Source organism: Barbatula barbatula (assembly GCF_947034865.1).
Source record: "Barbatula barbatula genome assembly, chromosome: 13".
Lineage (NCBI taxonomy): Eukaryota > Metazoa > Chordata > Actinopteri > Cypriniformes > Nemacheilidae > Barbatula > Barbatula barbatula.
This window is the reverse complement of record NC_136776.1, coordinates 16,851,810-16,870,033: the sequence shown is the minus strand read 5'-3', so window position 1 is coordinate 16,870,033 and position 18,224 is coordinate 16,851,810. Positions and strand designations below refer to the sequence as shown.

General features: G+C 36.4%; 2 protein-coding genes across 5 annotated transcripts; both read left to right on the top strand.

The window, feature by feature from the left end:
• Window positions 1-785: 785 nt before the first annotated feature.
• LOC306902842 (complement factor H-like) lies at window positions 786-17,823 on the top strand. Of its 4 annotated transcripts, none has more exons than XM_079471708.1 (19): window positions 786-839; window positions 1,312-1,561; window positions 1,739-1,906; window positions 10,334-10,442; window positions 10,540-10,616; window positions 11,870-12,061; window positions 12,155-12,319; window positions 12,608-12,802; window positions 12,897-13,070; window positions 13,164-13,343; window positions 13,428-13,604; window positions 13,806-13,964; window positions 14,272-14,454; window positions 14,693-14,872; window positions 15,852-16,031; window positions 16,206-16,382; window positions 16,638-16,826; window positions 17,084-17,125; window positions 17,465-17,823. In XM_079471708.1, the coding sequence occupies exons 2-18, from the start codon at window positions 1,492-1,494 to the stop codon at window positions 17,098-17,100; spliced, it is 2,592 nt and encodes an 863-aa protein (XP_079327834.1). In that variant the 5' UTR covers window positions 786-839; window positions 1,312-1,491; the 3' UTR covers window positions 17,101-17,125; window positions 17,465-17,823. The 4 variants fall into 4 exon arrangements, with proteins under 4 accessions (XP_079327834.1, XP_079327833.1, XP_079327835.1 ...); XM_079471709.1 differs by lacking the exon at window positions 786-839 and adding an exon at window positions 1,113-1,183; XM_079471707.1 differs by lacking the exon at window positions 786-839 and having other exon boundaries at window positions 1,060-1,561.
• LOC306902868 (complement factor H-like) lies at window positions 2,446-6,162 on the top strand. The gene is made up of 7 exons (XM_079471749.1): window positions 2,446-3,938; window positions 4,033-4,203; window positions 4,393-4,584; window positions 4,835-5,014; window positions 5,265-5,400; window positions 5,528-5,713; window positions 5,788-6,162. Exons 1-6 carry the CDS (start codon window positions 3,722-3,724, stop codon window positions 5,535-5,537), a joined length of 906 nt encoding a protein of 301 aa, XP_079327875.1. The 5' UTR covers window positions 2,446-3,721; the 3' UTR covers window positions 5,538-5,713; window positions 5,788-6,162.
• Window positions 17,824-18,224: the final 401 nt, after the last annotated feature.

Below are 18,224 nucleotides of genomic sequence, written 5' to 3'. Positions count from 1 at the left end.
ATTTTCCCAGAAGGATTTTGGCTTACTCAAGTACATTTTACGCTTCTGGCTGGACTTCCTGCTTGCACAATCAAACCTCTCCAGATGATCCAGAATGCGGCGGCAAGAGTGGTCTTCAATGAACCGAAGAGAGCGCATGTAACTCCGCTCTTCATCAGGTTACACTGGCTCCCTGTTGCCGCCCGCATAAAGTTCAAAGCTTTGCTCCTGGCCTACAAGACCACCACCGGGTCCGCACCATTGTATCTCCACTCGCTAATGCAGATCTATGTTCCTGCCAGATCACTGTGGTCTCCAAAGGAATAACGACTAGTGGTACCATCCCAAAAAGGAAAAAAGTCACCTTCTCTGGATCTGTTCCACATTGGTGGACTCGGTTGCCATCTTTAAAAAACGCCTAAAACGCATCTCTTCTGTCAACACGTCGCTGATTGATTTATCCTAATTCTCTTCCCTTTCCTTCTTAAAAAGAATAAAAATAAAAATAAATAAACTTACTAACCTCACTATTCTTAGCTTTGTATACTGTGCTAGGCTTTAATGGACTAGTTTGATGCACTTATGTATTTTGTTGCCTATGTTGTTATAATTGCTTCCAATGTTTCCTTATCTGTAAGTCGCTTTGGATAAAAGCGTCTGCTAAATGACTAAATGTAAATGTGAAAACACATCGCATTTGCATGTTAACTGTTAACAGCTAGATGGTTCCATAACCACGCTTTACTTTAGGTAAAGAATTTTTATTTCTCATAGTTTACAGTCATGTTTATCTAAATTTAGGTAAGGGCCCCACAAAGGTTTGCTTATGACCCCCAGACGTATGTATCCAGCTAAAGAGGGTGAGTAAATGGTGAATATATGACACATTAATTTTTCATAAACCATTTACAGATAAACATTTAGTTATAAAGTCAATGACCTTTGGGTTTACCATTTCACTGTTTATCAAAAGTTCAAATTGTAAGATCCAGTAAACCGTATCATGCAAGAAATGAAGCAAATAGAGGACTGAATATTTACTCAGCAGGGTCATCTGGGACAACAGAGATAGAGAATAGTGGATTTTAAATCCCTTTGAAACATCACTAGTCTCAAACTCTTTCTAACTCTTAACCCAATAGATTTCTTCAGCCTAACATATATTGCGCTGTGACAGCAAGAAACACATTTTGCAATAGCAAAGGCATTGCATTGTCTGAAAACATTATGAAACTTCTCTTTTTGTTGTCGTATTCTTACATCAATGCTGACTCTTGAAATTTCAATTCTTTTGAAGAAAACTGACGCTCAAATAACAAATTTGTATTGCAGATTCAGACCTACAGATTCTTAATAGGAACTATTCTGTGTGCACGGAGAGCTCTGGTGTAAGGGTGACGGACATCTTTTTGACTTTGGTAAATCATTAACATTGATTAAACCCCAAGCAAGGGGAAAAGTTTCAGCGGAAAGATTAACAAAGTTACGGTCATTTGTGAAGTAAGCTCAGAAATGAGGGCCTCTTTAAAACTCATCAGCTTCATCTTTTGGGTTTTTTCTTTTACTTTTGCACAAGGTCAAGGTAAGTTTACACTCCTTGTTTGTTAACTATATTAATTTTAGGAAATACATTCTAATATAACCTTAACGAGAAATATGAAATGCCCTTACAACCATTTATAAATAAGAAAGGTGTAGCTTTTCATTAATATTACTTGACAGAAGTTTTCTATGTGTATGTGTTGTTTATGTCTGTCAGAATGTAATCGAAAAGACATCAAACTGGAAAACACACAACCACTTGAGAAAGAAACCTTCGAGGATGGGGACACAGTGAGAATTTCCTGCATTGCAGGCTACTCTGGCCTTTATAAATATAAATGTAATAAAGGTAAATGGGATCCGACGAATGAACGAAAATGCACAAGTAAGACAACTTTCGATATAATGAGCACATCAGAAATTTCATTATAAACTCAAATTCTACAATGAACATTTTATCATAAAGAGTGAACTTTGTCTGCAGAGATAAAATGCGGTCATCCTGGGAACACGCCAAACGGCGATTTTAGACTTTTAGGCAAGAACACAGAGTTTGTTTTTGGAGCAACAGTACAATATTCCTGCAAGAAAGGGTAAATGTGCTTTATGCAAACATCATTTTCATTCTTCTCTTTTTCTTTCTGCCATCCTCGGTTTGATGCTTTAAAGCTTGATTTTTTGTGTTCTTAGGTATAATATGGCAAACAGAGTTTATCAGAGAACTTGCAGGGAGAATGGGTGGGATAATATCATCCCTGTTTGTGAAGGTATGCGTTATTTATTATGTTACTTCATTATGTCTTTCATTCGTTTAGTTTACTAATATTATTGTAATTATTATGCTGAGACTAACCTCTGTATCTAACCCCTTCAATTTTTCTTTGTAGGCAGATGGAACATGCTAGCAACTGAGGGTAGTGACGTGTCGTCACCGCACATGTCACATGAAGTCAAGCGAGTCGCGCCCACTGAGTGAAAAACTCAATGCAGTTTACATTTATCTGTAATCTGCGATTAATTGTACAAACAGATTGTGCACGAAATCGTAGAGGTCTTTTTTAAACACTGCCGAAGGATAGAAAAAAGCCATTGAATCGTTGCAATATGCTGAAACAAATTGAATACTGAAGCGTGGAGGTTTGCTAGCCATTTCATATCAGACTCAGACTCAGCTCAAGTTGTTTTTGTTGAACCATACCATAATAGCATTACCTACCTTCTTTCTATACCTTTATACTGTATATGCTTGAATGTATTTCTTTTAACATTCTAGGCAGATGTATTTCATACCATTTTTAAGATAAACGTACCGTAAACATTTAGAAGAGCAATTTAAATCTTGTAAGATTCGGTTTATTTAACAACTAAATATGTGTTACTCGAGTAGAAAATGTTTGCTTTATGTATTTCCTCAGGCACTGAAATCGGGTACAAAATTAATATCAGGAAACACAATTCCCCATCATAATATTTCAGTGTACAAAGACACCTGGTTCCTATGCAAGACCTGGTTCCTCCGGCATGTTCACATGGGGAAATAAGTCAATGCATATGGGCTAGTGCAGGTTAGCGCCGGTGAGCTTTTGCGACGCCAAGATCGGCAGACTAATTTCAGGTCATATAACACCCATGAAGTGTTATACGACCGGAAAATAATCTGCCTACCCTGGTGCCCCAAAAGCTGACTGGCGCCATCTTGTGCAACTAGCGAATTATGTTAAACATGTAAGCATCATGCATTATATAAGCAAATATGTTACCATCATCTCTCCACGTTATTGCTCATCAAATATCAGGTGAAGCTTTATCAGGCCAACATGTCTCTTGCTCTTATTGTGGCTCTCAAAAAAGGAAATTTCTGAGGTTCATATGTTAACAGACTATTATTATTTATGTATTTAATTTCTTTTATGATCACAATCCCAAATGATTTCTGTCAATAGAGCGCCATCAACAGGTTTGACTAATGTATTCATATTGAATGATATTTGAATGCTTTGTAATGCAATTCTTACTAGTAAATATGAAATTGCATGTGCATGTCGGAAAATATAGCGTGAGAAAGAATCACTTGAATGGCTAACCGTTGGTTTTGACTCTAAACAGAAAGGAAGGAATACTCACGACTATAAAGAATTAAAATAAATATCCGTTTGTAGTAATAGTTTCTCTCAATAAATCAATGTCAATATAAAAAATTATGTTTTACTCAATTCATTTATGTTTAACAAATCTTGTTTCAGAGAACATATGTAAACTTCCATTGGACAGGCATGTGTATCTCCCTACGTATTACTTTAAAGAAGATTTGAAACTGGGAACAAGAAGATCTTACAGTTGTCTGCCTGGATATCGTCAATTGGCAGACCGGGCCGTGTGCACACAGGATGGTTGGAAACCAGATCCATTGTGTTCTGGTAAAATTTGCATTTCTATAACGTATCTTTAACACTGATACATCATATAATATGAACTGTAGCAAGTTACTATAATAAACATTTCTTTTTTTAGAAATCTTGTGTGAAGCGCCAGAAATCCCAAATGCACGGATTATTGGAATTCAGAAACAAAACTACAGAATATCTGCAACGGTACAATATCACTGTATTTTTCGACCTGAGCTGTCCATACAAATCACCTGTAATCCAGAAGGTCAATGGAGAGGCATACAGGCCTGTACTGGTAAGTCATAACATGTTGGAAATTTAATTGTAATCAACCAGCAGAATCATTAAACTGATAGAATAAGAAATGTACATTATTATTTCATTTATACAAAAGCACATGGGAATCCAACATAAATTCCCATGTGATACAATACAATTCATATTGTTGGGTGGATGCAAATATGCGTACATTTTTTATTTACAGATGGCACCTGTCAAGAACAAGAACTCAAAAATGTTAAAATTATATTTGGACACCCAAGCGTCACAGTGCCTTATGTAACTGGGCATGTCTTAGTTTTTTTATGTTCTGATGACAACATGAAGATCTACGGCCCAAGAGCAATTGAATGCCAGTCAGATGGGAGGTGGAGCAAACCATTTCCACAATGTCGAGGCAAAGCATTATGCCTACTTCATACAAGATCTACCATTTCTAAAAAATATATAAAGGATTGCCTGTTTTCACCTTTGCCCCATTTTTTATTATTTCTTGTCTTATTTACAGAAAGTGAATGCACCCTACTTTAAATCTTAATTTTACTCTTTGATATATGTTTAATACACTCTGAACAACAATCAATGTTTGATATTTTTCTTTCATCTACATTTGATATGAATAAATGCAATGTATTGTTCCTTTACAGGAGCAGTTCAGTGCTCCACACCAACAAAGCAATTGCAGTTTGTGACGCTGTTAAATGAGAAAGATGTGTACAACAACTTGGATATCTTAAGATACAAGTGCAGTAGCCCGTACAATGAAACGTCAGGAGGAGCTTTGATGTGTCAAAATGGGAAATGGAATGAAACGTTCCTCTGCACAAGTAAGTCGCCACAATATCTTAGAAACACATTTACTCACCTGGTGGGCAAAATCTGATAATCTTCCAGAGAGCATCTGGCATGCTTTCATGGTAAAAAGAGAAGAGTTTTTGGAGTGCTCCACATTTCCATAAATCTTGAATATGTATTTATGTGTGTGAAAATGTTAAACAACTATTTTCCTATGTTATAAATCTAACATTATAATTACTTAAATAAATCTATTTTAACACTATTTATTTATTTGTTAAGGTAAAACCTGTCCACCTCCGCCCTATCTTGAAAATGGTGACTACACCATCAAGGATCAGACCAATGATGGAATTACAGTGGTTCATTATACTTGCCAATCTTACTACGTACTGAATCAACAACAAGATAATTACAAGTGTGTCAATGGGAGATGGGACACCCCTCCAAATTGTCTTAGTGCGTCTATCCAAATTATTATTGTTTGGTGATGTTTTGCAATTTTGTGAGTTTTGAGTGTTCATTATATGTTTTCTTTATCACAGAGCCTTGTGAAATTAATGAGGCTGTTGAGATGTACAATCTTCAACCCCCTGGAGAAAAGCTCTATGTAAAGCACAATAGCAAGTACAGACTTAATTGTACATCTGGATGGATTGCTGGAGATGTGATGAGATCAACATATGTGGATGTACAGTGCTCTGATGGAAATTTACAAATTGACAAAAGCTGTGAGTTGTGTCTCATTGTTTGAACCTAAATGGGAATATATATATATATATAATAATAATTTCTTTTTCTTCAGGTGACATAAAAAAAAGCTGAAAATAAACTGGAGTGGTAATAAAACTCAAAGAGAATTTCAAAGCGTTGTTACTTAATATGGATGTATGTATAAAGACTCATGTTGCACTTTAACAACCGTTTTAATTAAATGCATCCTAATGAGTTGTTGGTGTATTTCATCTTGCTCCAGTTACATTTAATCATACTGTTTTCTAAACGTATAATTTTTTACCCTAAAGTAATTTCGTTACATTTAAATGTGTATCTCATTATTTTGACCTCAAATAAAATGTGCGCACAAAAAGCTGGACTGATTTTGATAAGGTGTTTCTGTCATAGATATATAAGGTTTTTGTCCCCAAACGGGATTGCGCAAATACAGTGGTGGGAACATTCTTCGTTATCTGTGCCTTTATTACATATTTAACCTTCGTTTCATATGTTTAATGAGAATAATTCACATTACGGATTACTTCTTCGCTTTTCGTAGGTGCCAAGTGATAGTTAACTTATTTATTCATTACTGTAGCCTACTACAGTATGCATTAAAACACCTGAGCTAACATGCAGGCCATCTGACTAAAAATACAAAGGAGGTTTGGTATACAATTATTTCAGGTAAAATGTAAAGTACATGCTCTAGGAAGTTTGGGAAGCACCGATTCTTAATATACAAATCTCACAGTGACCATTTGATGGTGCTGTGGTCCAAGTGACTCTCAAAAGTCTGAATACCGTATTTTAGGTAAATAACTTTCTCATTAACCATTCGCAAGCAAACATTTACTTATGAAGTCAAAGACCTTTCAGTTTTTTTTTGTGTTTGTCAAAAGTTCAAACTGTAAGATCCAGTAAACTCGTACTTTTACGGTAAAAATGGAAAAAATTGAGCACTAAATATTTATATAGCGGGGTCATCTAGGACAGAGATAACAACACTGATAGGAATTTATTTGTATGGAATTTAAACACACACTGGTGTAAGGATGACAGACATTTTTGTTGACTTTGGTAAAACATTAACAATGATTAATCCCAAAGCATAGGGCAACGTTTCAGAGGAAACGTTATTACTATTGTTTAAAAGGCCTAATTATAATCATTGATAAAACACATTATAAGTCATTTTATAGATAGGAAAGAAGTTGTCTTTATGTATGTGCGGTTTATGTGTGTCAGAATGTCATCAAAGTGGAAAACACAGAACCACCTGACAAACCAACTTATGCTCATGGAGAAACAGTGCTTTACTGCAGTACAGGCTATACAGGCATTTATAAATGTAAGTGTAATAAAGGTTAATGGGACATCATGGCAGAACGAAAATGTGTAAGTAAGACAGCTTTCAATAAAGACCACATCAGATATTTCATTATAAAGTCAAATTATAGTATTACCTAGGGCTGTCAACATTAACGCGTTAACGCATTCGATAAATTTTTGTTTAGAGTAATGTCGCATCACACTTGACAAGGGATGGGTATCGTTAAGGTTTTAACGGTATTACTACTTTTATCGATACCACTTATCGATCCGGTACTTTAACGGCACTCTTATCGGTACTTTTTGTTGTGTTTTTTATGAAAGACAAAACTAAAGCTGGAGTTGTTTTCACTATTTAAAACATTCTTTACTGACCTAACATGTCTTATTTCATCAATACAAATTCATTTGTAGGTAAGCTCTGCTTTATAACTTCTTAAGCATCATTTATTATTATTCATCCATTTTAAATGCAGTACTGTGAAAGCATTTTTAATGTTTAAGATTTATTTAGGCTACTGCTGATATATACAGTCATGGCCAAAATCAAGTTTTTCACACAGAAAAGTATTGCATTAACACATGTTTTGCTATACACATGTTTATTCCCTTTGTGTGTATTGGAACAAAACGAAAACAAGGAGGGGAAAAGCTTATTTCACATAATGTCACAAAAAACTCCAAAAGTCCTGGACAAAATTATTGGCACCCTTAACTTAATATTTGGTTGCACACCCTTTGGAAAAAATAACTGAAATCTATCGCTTCCTATAACAATCAATAAACTTCTTACACCTCTCCACCGGAATTTTGGACCACTCTTCCTTTGCAAACTGCTCCAGATCTCTCATATTGGAAGGGCGCCTTTTCCCAACAGCAATTTTAAGATCTCTCCACAGGTGTTCAATGGGATTTAGATCTGGACTCATTGCTGGCCACTTCAGAACTCTCCAGCGCTTTGTTGCCATCCAATTCTGGGTGCTTTAAGAAGTATGTTTGGGGTCATTGTCCTGCTGGAAGACCCACGATCTCGGACGCAAACCCAGCTTTCTGACACTGGGCCCTACATTGCGACCCAAAATCCTTTGGTAATCCTCAGATTTCATTATGCCTTGCACACAGTCAAGGCACCCAGTGCCAGAGGCAGCAAAACCACCCCAAAACATCTTTGAACCTCCACCATATTTGACTGTAGGTACTGTGTTCTTTTCTTTGTAGGCCTCATTCCGTTTTCGGTAAACAGTAGAATGATGTGCTTTACCAAAAAGCTCTATTTTGGTCTCATCTATCCACAAGACATTTTCCCAGAAGGATTTTGGCTTACTCAATACATTTTACGCTTCTGGCTGGACTTCCTGCTTGCACAATCAAACCTCTCCAGATGATCCAGAATGCGGCGGCAAGAGTGGTCTTCAATGAACCGAAGAGAGCGCATGTAACTCCACTCTTCATCAGGTTACACTGGCTCCCTGTTGCCGCCCGCATAAAGTTCAAAGCTTTGCTCCTGGCCTACAAGACCACCACCGGGTCCGCACCATTGTATCTCCACTCGCTAATGCAGATCTATGTTCCTGCCAGATCACTGTGGTCTGCAAAGGAATAACGACTAGTGGTACCATCCCAAAAAGGAAAAAAGTCACCTTCTCTGGATCTGTTCCACATTGGTGGACTCGGTTGCCATCTTTAAAAAACGCCTAAAACGCATCTCTTCTGTCAACACGTCGCTGATTGATTTATCCTAATTCTCTTCCCTTTCCTTCTTAAAAAGAATAAAAATAAAAATAAATAAACTTACTAACCTCACTATTCTTAGCTTTGTATACTGTGCTAGGCTTTAATGGACTAGTTTGATGCACTTATGTATTTTGTTGCCTATGTTGTTATAATTGCTTCCCATGTTTCCTCGTCTGTAAGTCGCTTTGGATAAAAGCGTCTGCTAAATGACTAAATGTAAATGTGAAAACACATCGCATTTGCATGTTAACTGTTAACAGCTAGATGGTTCCATAACCACGCTTTACTTTAGGTAAAGAATTTTTATTTCTCATAGTTAACAGTCATGTTTATCTAAATTTAGGTAAGGGCCCCACAAAGGTTTGCTTATGACCCCCAGACGTATGTATCCAGCTAAAGAGGGTGAGTAAATGGTGAATATATGACACATGAATTTTTCATAAACCATTTACAGATAAACATTTAGTTATAAAGTCAATGACCTTTGGGTTTACCATTTCACTGTTTATCAAAAGTTCAAACTGTAAGATCCAGTAAACCGTATCATGCAAGAAATGAAGCAAATAGAGGACTGAATATTTACTCAGCAGGGTCATCTGGGACAACAGAGATAGAGAATAGTGGATTTTAAATCCCTTTGAAACATCACTAGTCTCAAACTCTTTCTAACTCTTAACCCAATAGATTTCTTCAGCCTAACATATATTGCGCTGTGACAGCAAGAAACACATTTTGCAATAGCAAAGGCATTGCATTGTCTGAAAACATTATGAAACTTCTCTTTTTGTTGTCGTATTCTTACATCAATGCTGACTCTTGAAATTTCAATTCTTTTGAAGAAAACTGACGCTCAAATAACAAATTTGTATTGCAGATTCAGACCTACAGATTCTTAATAGGAACTATTCTGTGTGCACGGAGAGCTCTGGTGTAAGGGTGACGGACATCTTTTTGACTTTGGTAAATCATTAACATTGATTAAACCCCAAGCAAGGGGAAAAGTTTCAGCGGAAAGATTAACAAAGTTACGGTCATTTGTGAAGTAAGCTCAGAAATGAGGGCCTCTTTAAAACTCATCAGCTTCATCTTTTGGGTTTTTTCTTTTACTTTTGCACAAGGTCAAGGTAAGTTTACACTCCTTGTTTGTTAACTATATTAATTTTAGGAAATACATTCTAATATAACCTTAACGAGAAATATGAAATGCCCTTACAACCATTTATAAATAAGAAAGGTGTAGCTTTTCATTAATATTACTTGACAGAAGTTTTCTATGTGTATGTGTTGTTTATGTCTGTCAGAATGTAATCGAAAAGACATCAAACTGGAAAACACACAACCACTTGAGAAAGAAACCTTCGCTCATGGGCACACAGTGAAAATTTCCTGCATTGCAGGCTACTCTGGCCTTTATAAATATACATGTAGTGACGGTAAATGGGATCTGACGCATGAACGAAAATGCACAAGTAAGACAACTTTCGATATAATGAGCACATCAGAAATTTCATTTTAAACTCAAATTCTACAATGAACATTTCATCATAAAGAGTGAACTTTGTCTGCAGAGAAAAAATGCGGTCATCCTGGGGACACGCCAAACGGCGATTTTACACTTATAGGCGAGAACACAGAGTTTGTTTTTGGAGCAACAGTAGAATATTCCTGCAAGAAAGGGTAAATGTGCTTTATGCAAACATCATTTTCATTCTTCTCTTTTTCTTTCTGCCATCCTCGGTTTGATGCTTTAAAGCTTGATTTTTTGTGTTCTTAGGTATAATATGGCAAACAGAGTTTATCAGAGAACTTGCAGGGAGAATGGGTGGGATAATATCATCCCTGTTTGTGAAGGTATGCGTTATTTATTATGTTACTTCATTATGTCTTTCATTCGTTTAGTTTACTAATATTATTGTAATTATTATGCTGAGACTAACCTCTGTATCTAACCCCTTCAAGTTTTCTTTGTAGGCAGATGGAACATGCTAGCAACTGAGGGTAGTGACGTGTCGTCACCGCACATGTCACATGAAGTCAAGCGAGTCGCGCCAACTGAGTGAAAAACTCAATGCAGTTTACATTTATCTGTAATCTGCGATTAATTGTACAAACAGATTGTGCACGAAATCGTAGAGGTCTTTTTTAAACACTGCCGAAGGATAGAAAAAAGCCGTTGAATCGTTGCAATATGCTGAAACAAATTGAATACTGAAGCGTGGAGGTTTGCTAGCCATTTCATATCAGACTCAGACTCAGCTCAAGTTGTTTTTGTTGAACCATACCATAATAGCATTACCTACATTCTTTCTATACCTTTATACTGTATATGCTTGAATGTATTTCTTTTAACATTCTAGGCAGATGTATTTCATACCATTTTTAAGATAAACGTACCGTAAACATTTAGAAGAGCAATTTAAATCTTGTAAGATTCGGTTTATTTAACAACTAAATATGTGTTGCTCGAGTAGAAAATGTTTGCTTTGTGTATTTCCTCAGGCACTGAAATCGGGTACAAAATTAATATCAGGAAACACAATTCCCCATCATAATATTTCAGTGTACAAAGACACCTGGTTCCTATGCAAGACCTGGTTCCTCCGGCATGTTCACATGGGGAAATAAGTCAATGCATATGGGCTAGTGCAGGTTAGCGCCGGTGAGCTTTTGCGACGCCAAGATCGGCAGACTAATTTCAGGTCATATAACACCCATGAAGTGTTATACGACCGGAAAATAATCTGCCTACCCTGGTGCCCCAAAAGCTGACTGGCGCCATCTTGTGCAACTAGCGAATTATGTTAAACATGTAAGCATCATGCATTATATAAGCAAATATGTTACCATCATCTCTTCACGTTATTGCTCATCAAATTTCAGGTGAAGCTTTATCAGGCCAACATGTCTCTTGCTCTTATTGTGGCTCTCAAAAAAGGAAATTTCTGAGGTTCATATGTTAACAGACTATTATTATTTATGTATTTAATTTCTTTTATGATCACAATCCCAAATGATTTCTGTCAACAGAGCGCCATCAACAGGTTTGACTAATGTATTCATATTCACAAAAATCTTTGCTAAACCAATGCCAAATTATCTCCTAGTGGTGAAATGCCCCCCGATTCCCACAGTAGAAGGTTTGAGCATAACCGGCAACGCAGAAGAGGCAACTTATGGTGATGTTATTCAATTTGAATGCATGTCTCCAAATGAAAAGATAGATCGAGAAGAAAATGACATTCATTGCAATGAGAAAGGCGAATGGAGTCTGTCTGTACCTGTTCCGAAGTGTATAGGTGAATTTCATCTCTTCTTTGTATTCATCATCTCTATCAAATATTTACGCGAGCTTTATTCAAATAATGATGTATTTGTTCCACTTCATTCAGTGATAACATGCACAGTACCTGACATACCACATGGGACTGTTGAGTCAAACAAAGTGTACAACAAAGATGAAACATTACAATACGATTGTGATAAAGGATACAAAGCCAGACAGGGAACACCAAGATGCAACAAGTACGGCTGGAGTCTGAAGCCGGAGTGTGAAGGTGATGCTTCACTGTTAATAAGAATAAAGGATTCTGAAGAATCCATTGAAATAAAGAAAACAAGGCTTCAAAGTTATAGTGTGCAATAATTGTAAATGTAATTTTATATTATGTTTTTAAAATCTCTATTTGGTCAAATCCTCCTATATTATTATTTTGCTTGTGGCTATATAAATAATATAAAGATCCAACACAAAGTCAACAGTGCCACAGTCAAACATGCCCTAAAAACAGTTAAGCAAATAATTCATTTAAGTTTGACCCCTTTATTATGCTCGTTTTATTCAGAAATAACCTGTGAACTCAAGGACGTAAAATATGGAATAGAAAATATTACACCAGAGGGAAAAACTTTCTTTCGAGCTGGAGAGACGGTCCGTATTACCTGCTCTGAAAGATTCTTGCTGTTATTTACAAAAGAAAGCACAAAAACATTTCACTGTCAGAATGATGGGGAATGGGACAGCCGTCCTACTTGTGCGGGTGAGCATACAGAGAAGCTTTTTTGGACTTATTGCTTAACTCGTTGTATTATTGTTTTATTATTATAAATCTTGAATAACAAATCTTCTTACAGAGATTAGATGTGAAATTCCAAGTGACAGACGTCTTTATTATCCAAGTTATTCCTTCTATGGAGAAATGAAATTGGATGCGAAAAGATCTTACAGGTGTTTGTCTGGATATCGTCAAACGGCAGAGATGGCCACATGTACAAGAGATGGTTGGAAACCAGATCCACTGTGTGCTGGTACTGTATGTCTTTCTATCCATCCACATTAATCGGTGCTATTAATACATCTTATCATTTACATTCTAATACTGTGATGAATTTGTTTTCCAGACATTACCTGTGAAGCACCAAACATCCCAAATGCAAAGATTGTGAGTCGTGAACGCACTAAATACGATGTGTCCTCAACAATAGAATACAAATGTCTTCCAGGATTCGAACCCGAGCAACTTCACATAAAAATCACATGTAATTCTGCAGGCAAATGGATAAACAAACAGGACTGCGTTGGTAAATCATGTTATTATCATTCATCTCAACACCCTCAACATCTGAGTATTGATATGAATGAGATCGTATTTATATACTTCACAGAAAAGGAAGGATCTTGCATTACACCAACTTTGGAAAACGGGTACATAGAGAGAAACCCCCCTACAGAGGACAGTATCTTTTATTCATGCAACAAAGGTTATAAAACCTTCTTTGGGTACTGGTGGGGAGCAGCGACATGCAACAACAGCAGCTGGTCAAATGAGACGAAATGTATTCGTGAGTGTCTTTACTGAATCATATTTCACAGCCCAGGAGTACATTTTACTTTAATATATTAAGTAACAAAGTAAACTATATGCAAATTTATTGAAAATCAGTATTGAGAATGATTTGCTTGGGTAGTATTAACTAAACCTCAAGAATATTTTTTTTCAGTGGAATGCGTGTGTTATGAAAATGTGTTTGTTGGGTTTACAGCGGAGGACACATGTGGTGTTTGGCCAATTGTTCAACATGGACATCTAAAAGAAACAATCGCTGGACAATCTGCAGAAATCGTATGTGATCCAGGATACAAATCATTAAAAAAATCTATTAAATGCGACACAGGTAGATGGGAATCATTAACCTGTGAAGGTGAGCCGTTTCATAAATCTCTCTATATATATATATACAGTATGTTGCAAAACACAAGTGACATATTACATTAGATAAATGAATACATGTTAATTATGTTGTGGTTTTGTTGCTGAAAGTTGGCAGTTACTGTTTGCTCTTAAAGTATTCCTACACATCAATTCTGCTGTCATACAAGACATTCTGGAAATATAGTATATCAATTCAAGTGTATAATGCATCATGCTTAACGCTATGTTATTTTTTGCATTCTGCCAACAAGTTGCATTGTAAAAATGAAAGACTCTCAAATCTTGTGATTTTCCAGTGGATGAGGAGGGTTGTGACAGTCCTACAAGAGTTGAAAACGCGGTCATCATCTCTAAACCTCAAGAATGGTATTCATCTGAATCCCATGTGATTTACAGATGTCATGGAAATATCACAATGACAGGGGAAAGCAAAGTTCATTGCCGCAATAAAGTTTGGGACGAAGCACCAACGTGTGAAGGTGAGCTTTCAGTGGTGTTGACACCACTTTAAATAATAAACAATACCAATCTAGTAGGGAATATTTACATATTAAGCGCTATACAAATGTGAGAGGGCAGTTCTTCTAATAGCTTTCTCTTCAATAGCTTAACACAGTATTTTAACAATCAAAAGACAATATATCATCAGACATAAAAATTGACAAAATAATGCATGTATAAATTCTATCTGATTTCAAATGTTCTTGTTTATTGTAGCTTCTTGTTCAAAGCCTCTTCTGAAAGTAAACAATGCCAAACTAACTGATGAAATCCAAGATGAGAGGAAATATTCACATGGAGACACAGTACGCTATGAGTGTGATGATGGCTATGAATCTATGGGAGAGACCATCGCCAAATGTGACGTGTACACTTGGATTTACCCAGAATGCATTAGTGAGTCAAGTTCTATAAATCCTGTAAATTTGAATATAATATATGCACATTACATGTAGACACGTCTACATATACATGCCATATTATTAGCTTTATTTTTATATTTTATATAGCGCTTTTTACAATTTTCATTGTAAGCAAAACATATCAGGTTATGCAAGTCAAAACACAGGTCAAATATCATACAGACTATAAATTCAAGTAGCCCCCCCGACCAGGCAAACAGTGCAAAACAGTATGCAAACGGTGACGAGGATCCCAAAACTCCATTGGAGGAGAAAACCTCAGAGGGAAACCAGGCCTAACCAGGGGATTCCAGTTCCCCTCTGGCAAAAGCTGCAGCCTCTGCACAAGGCAAAATAAAAAAAGTTCATTATGAATCTAATGCGCCTGAAGTTTTGTAGAGTCGACACGCCCTTTGTCCAGCTCTATCATCACAGCATTTGTCAGGTCTGGGTATGTACTGCGTCCTGCCCACTCTAGTAATCTTGGAACAATGAGACAAGACTGGCTGAGAGTAGAGTACTGTTCTGCACTCTTTGATGCAACAAATGCATCAGCTGTTATTGGAAGTGTTCCTGGTTCCGGTTGATCTAACTAGTGAAGCCTAAACGTTCGGAATATATATATTATGATAGTGTAGTGTATCCAAGATTAAAAAGATGCGTCTTTAGTCTAGATTTAAACTGACAGAGTGTGTCTGCCTCCCGGACAGTGCAGGGAAGACTGTTCCAAAGTTTAGGTGCTAGATAGGAAAAGTATCTGCCGCCTGCACTTGATTTCGAAATTCAAGGTATTACCAACTGACCTGATGCCTCAGAGCGTAGTGCAAATGAAGGACTGTAATACATGAAAAGTTCACTCAAGAAGTGAGGATATTATCCAGTATTTGCAGGCATTGCTATTTAAATGTGAAAGTTATAATACGTTTTTACATGTAATACAGGAATATTGAACAAATTCCACTTTTTTATTTCAGAAAAAGCTCAGTGTGCCAAACCGACAGAGAACTTGCAGTTTGTGACTCTGTTAGAGGAGAAAAATCTATACAACAACTTTGATAATTTGACATACAGGTGCAATAAACCATATGACAAAATACCAGGAGGAACTTTGATGTGTAAAAATGAAAAATGGTTTGGAACGATTGACTGCGCAAGTGAGTCACATTTACAAATGATTTATAACAATAAGTCTGAAAACTCATTTAAAATTTCAATTAAAAGCAAGATATTGAAATGTAGCTATTAAAAAGGTAAGTTCATCAGTATTTTATTGATGAACTGTAGAAAACTGTTCAAACCAGACATACATGCGTTTGTGATTTGTTCAGGCAACACTTGTCCTCCACCACCTTCAATTGAAGATGGAGATTATAACATTGAGAGTAAGACTGATGTAATCATCACAAAGGTATCATACTCTTGCAAATCTTACTATGTGCTGGACAAACCACCGAGATTTTACAGGTGTCGGGATGGGAAATGGGAGACGCCTCCAAAATGTCTGAGTAAGTCATCCATTACATTAAGTAGTCGAATTCCATTACACTCCTAAACACATACAGTACTTCTGGACAGATTACACGAGCCATGCAAAATAATAATGCAAATGAACAAACAAGTAAAGATGATATGAAAGTATACACGTCCATCTTATAGATATCTAGCAAACACTCACAAAAGTGTTTGTTTGTTTGTTCATTTAAGTTTTTAACAGAAATCGCTCACAGCACCTTTCATCCGTTCTATTTTGTCTCTCGCAGAGCCTTGCAAACTTACACCTGAGATTTATAAGGAGTACAATATAGAACCTCAGGGAGATAACTATGTAAAACACAGTAAAGAAAGCTTTACATGTAATTGTAAGTATGGATGGATGGTTGGAGGTTCGAGAGGAAAATACACAGTTAAGGTGTCGTGCTCTGATGGGAAGATGACAATTGATAATAAATGTGAGTACATGTTAGTCTCTTTATATTTATCACAGTGTTGGTTTAGTCACGGTGCACAGCTGAATGTGTTATAAATGTTATGTTATCTTATGCATGTCCTGTAAGAGGAAGGTTTGAAAAAGCGACAGATCATTCAGAGACCATTAAACTCTTCTCCTCACATGAGTTTCCATCAGGAGAAGAAGCAGTTAACTCATGTGATCACATGTCATTTTATTATACTGTATATAGCCACAATCTTTTTTTCTTTTCTTTAGGTGACCAAACATATTAAACAAAATAAACTGAAGCACACTAAGGTAATGCATGAAAGTTCACAATGAATCTGAGAGAACGTTGTTGAATATTGCTCTATTTTTATGCACAGAAAATCTGAAATCAGTAAAAAGAAAATATGACAGGGTTATCAAAGATTTGATTTCTTTGATCACATTTTATATAGAATACTTAATTTCATCCAAAGTATAATCGGAGATGATAGGTTCTCAAGTCAAACCCCATTCTGTTAGTCTCGACACAACAAGACAACATTTTTATTTTAAGGCAATAATTGTTCAATAAAAACAAAGTGAATATCTAATTCTAATGTTCAGTGAGTTATAAGATGTATTCACAGTTTCATAATGTTATGTGTTAAGGCCTGCAGATTTCTGATGTAACCAAACCATGAAGATGGACAGACACAGCGACAAGAGCACTCAAATGCATTTATAACCACTGTTGCTTTAGTGAACAAGCTTATCTTATAGTTTTATGATTTGTATAATCTTTCTTAAATTCACAGTTAATTATTCTTTAAGAAATACATTCTTTATCATTCAGCTACTTTCCTCTCTTTATGTACACACATGAGCTTTAGAGCTAAAAAGACTAATTTTCATCGCTGCCTTACAATCGATTTAACTCTGAAAGTGACCCAGATATGATCAGATACTGTATGAGAGAAACATCAAGATCTTTGAGCAAAACATGATATTAAATACAGTGTTGTAAGCTATGATGGTGTGTGATGGAGTTTTTGTCAAGCACAAAGGAGAACGTAATACTGTCTGACACATTTCAGCTGATTCAGCCTTTAGTCCGTGTATACGGTGTATACACCAGACGGGACCGCTGTAGCTAGAAGCTCTCTCTATACTGTACGCATCAAAGCAACCGTTTTAGATCATGGTTTAAAGCAGGGGTCCCCAAACTACGGTCCGCGGGCCAGCCACAGGTTTTGACCGGCCCTCTGAACAACGCCTTATAGTGTGTTCACACCAAACGCGAATGAAGCGTTAAGCGCAAGTGATTTTCATGTTAAGTCAATGCAAAGACGCGGCAAGAATTTTCGCCAAAGTTCAGATTTTCAACTCACACGAATCACGCAAACGCTCAATTCGTGCGAGTTGATAATTC

Coding starts and splice junctions, on each gene's coding strand:
- LOC306902868 (XM_079471749.1), top strand. CDS start 3,722: ATGTTTTACTCAATTCATTTATGTTTAACAAATCTTGTTTCAGAGAAC. Junction 3,939..4,032: donor ACCAGATCCATTGTGTTCTG/GTAAAATTTGCA, acceptor TTCTTTTTTTAG/AAATCTTGTGTGAAGCGCCA. Junction 4,204..4,392: donor AGGCATACAGGCCTGTACTG/GTAAGTCATAAC, acceptor TTTTATTTACAG/ATGGCACCTGTCAAGAACAA.
- LOC306902842 (XM_079471708.1), top strand. CDS start 1,492: ATGAGGGCCTCTTTAAAACTCATCAGCTTCATCTTTTGGGTTTTTTCT. Junction 13,344..13,427: donor AAACAAACAGGACTGCGTTG/GTAAATCATGTT, acceptor TATACTTCACAG/AAAAGGAAGGATCTTGCATT. Junction 13,605..13,805: donor AAATGAGACGAAATGTATTC/GTGAGTGTCTTT, acceptor TTGGGTTTACAG/CGGAGGACACATGTGGTGTT.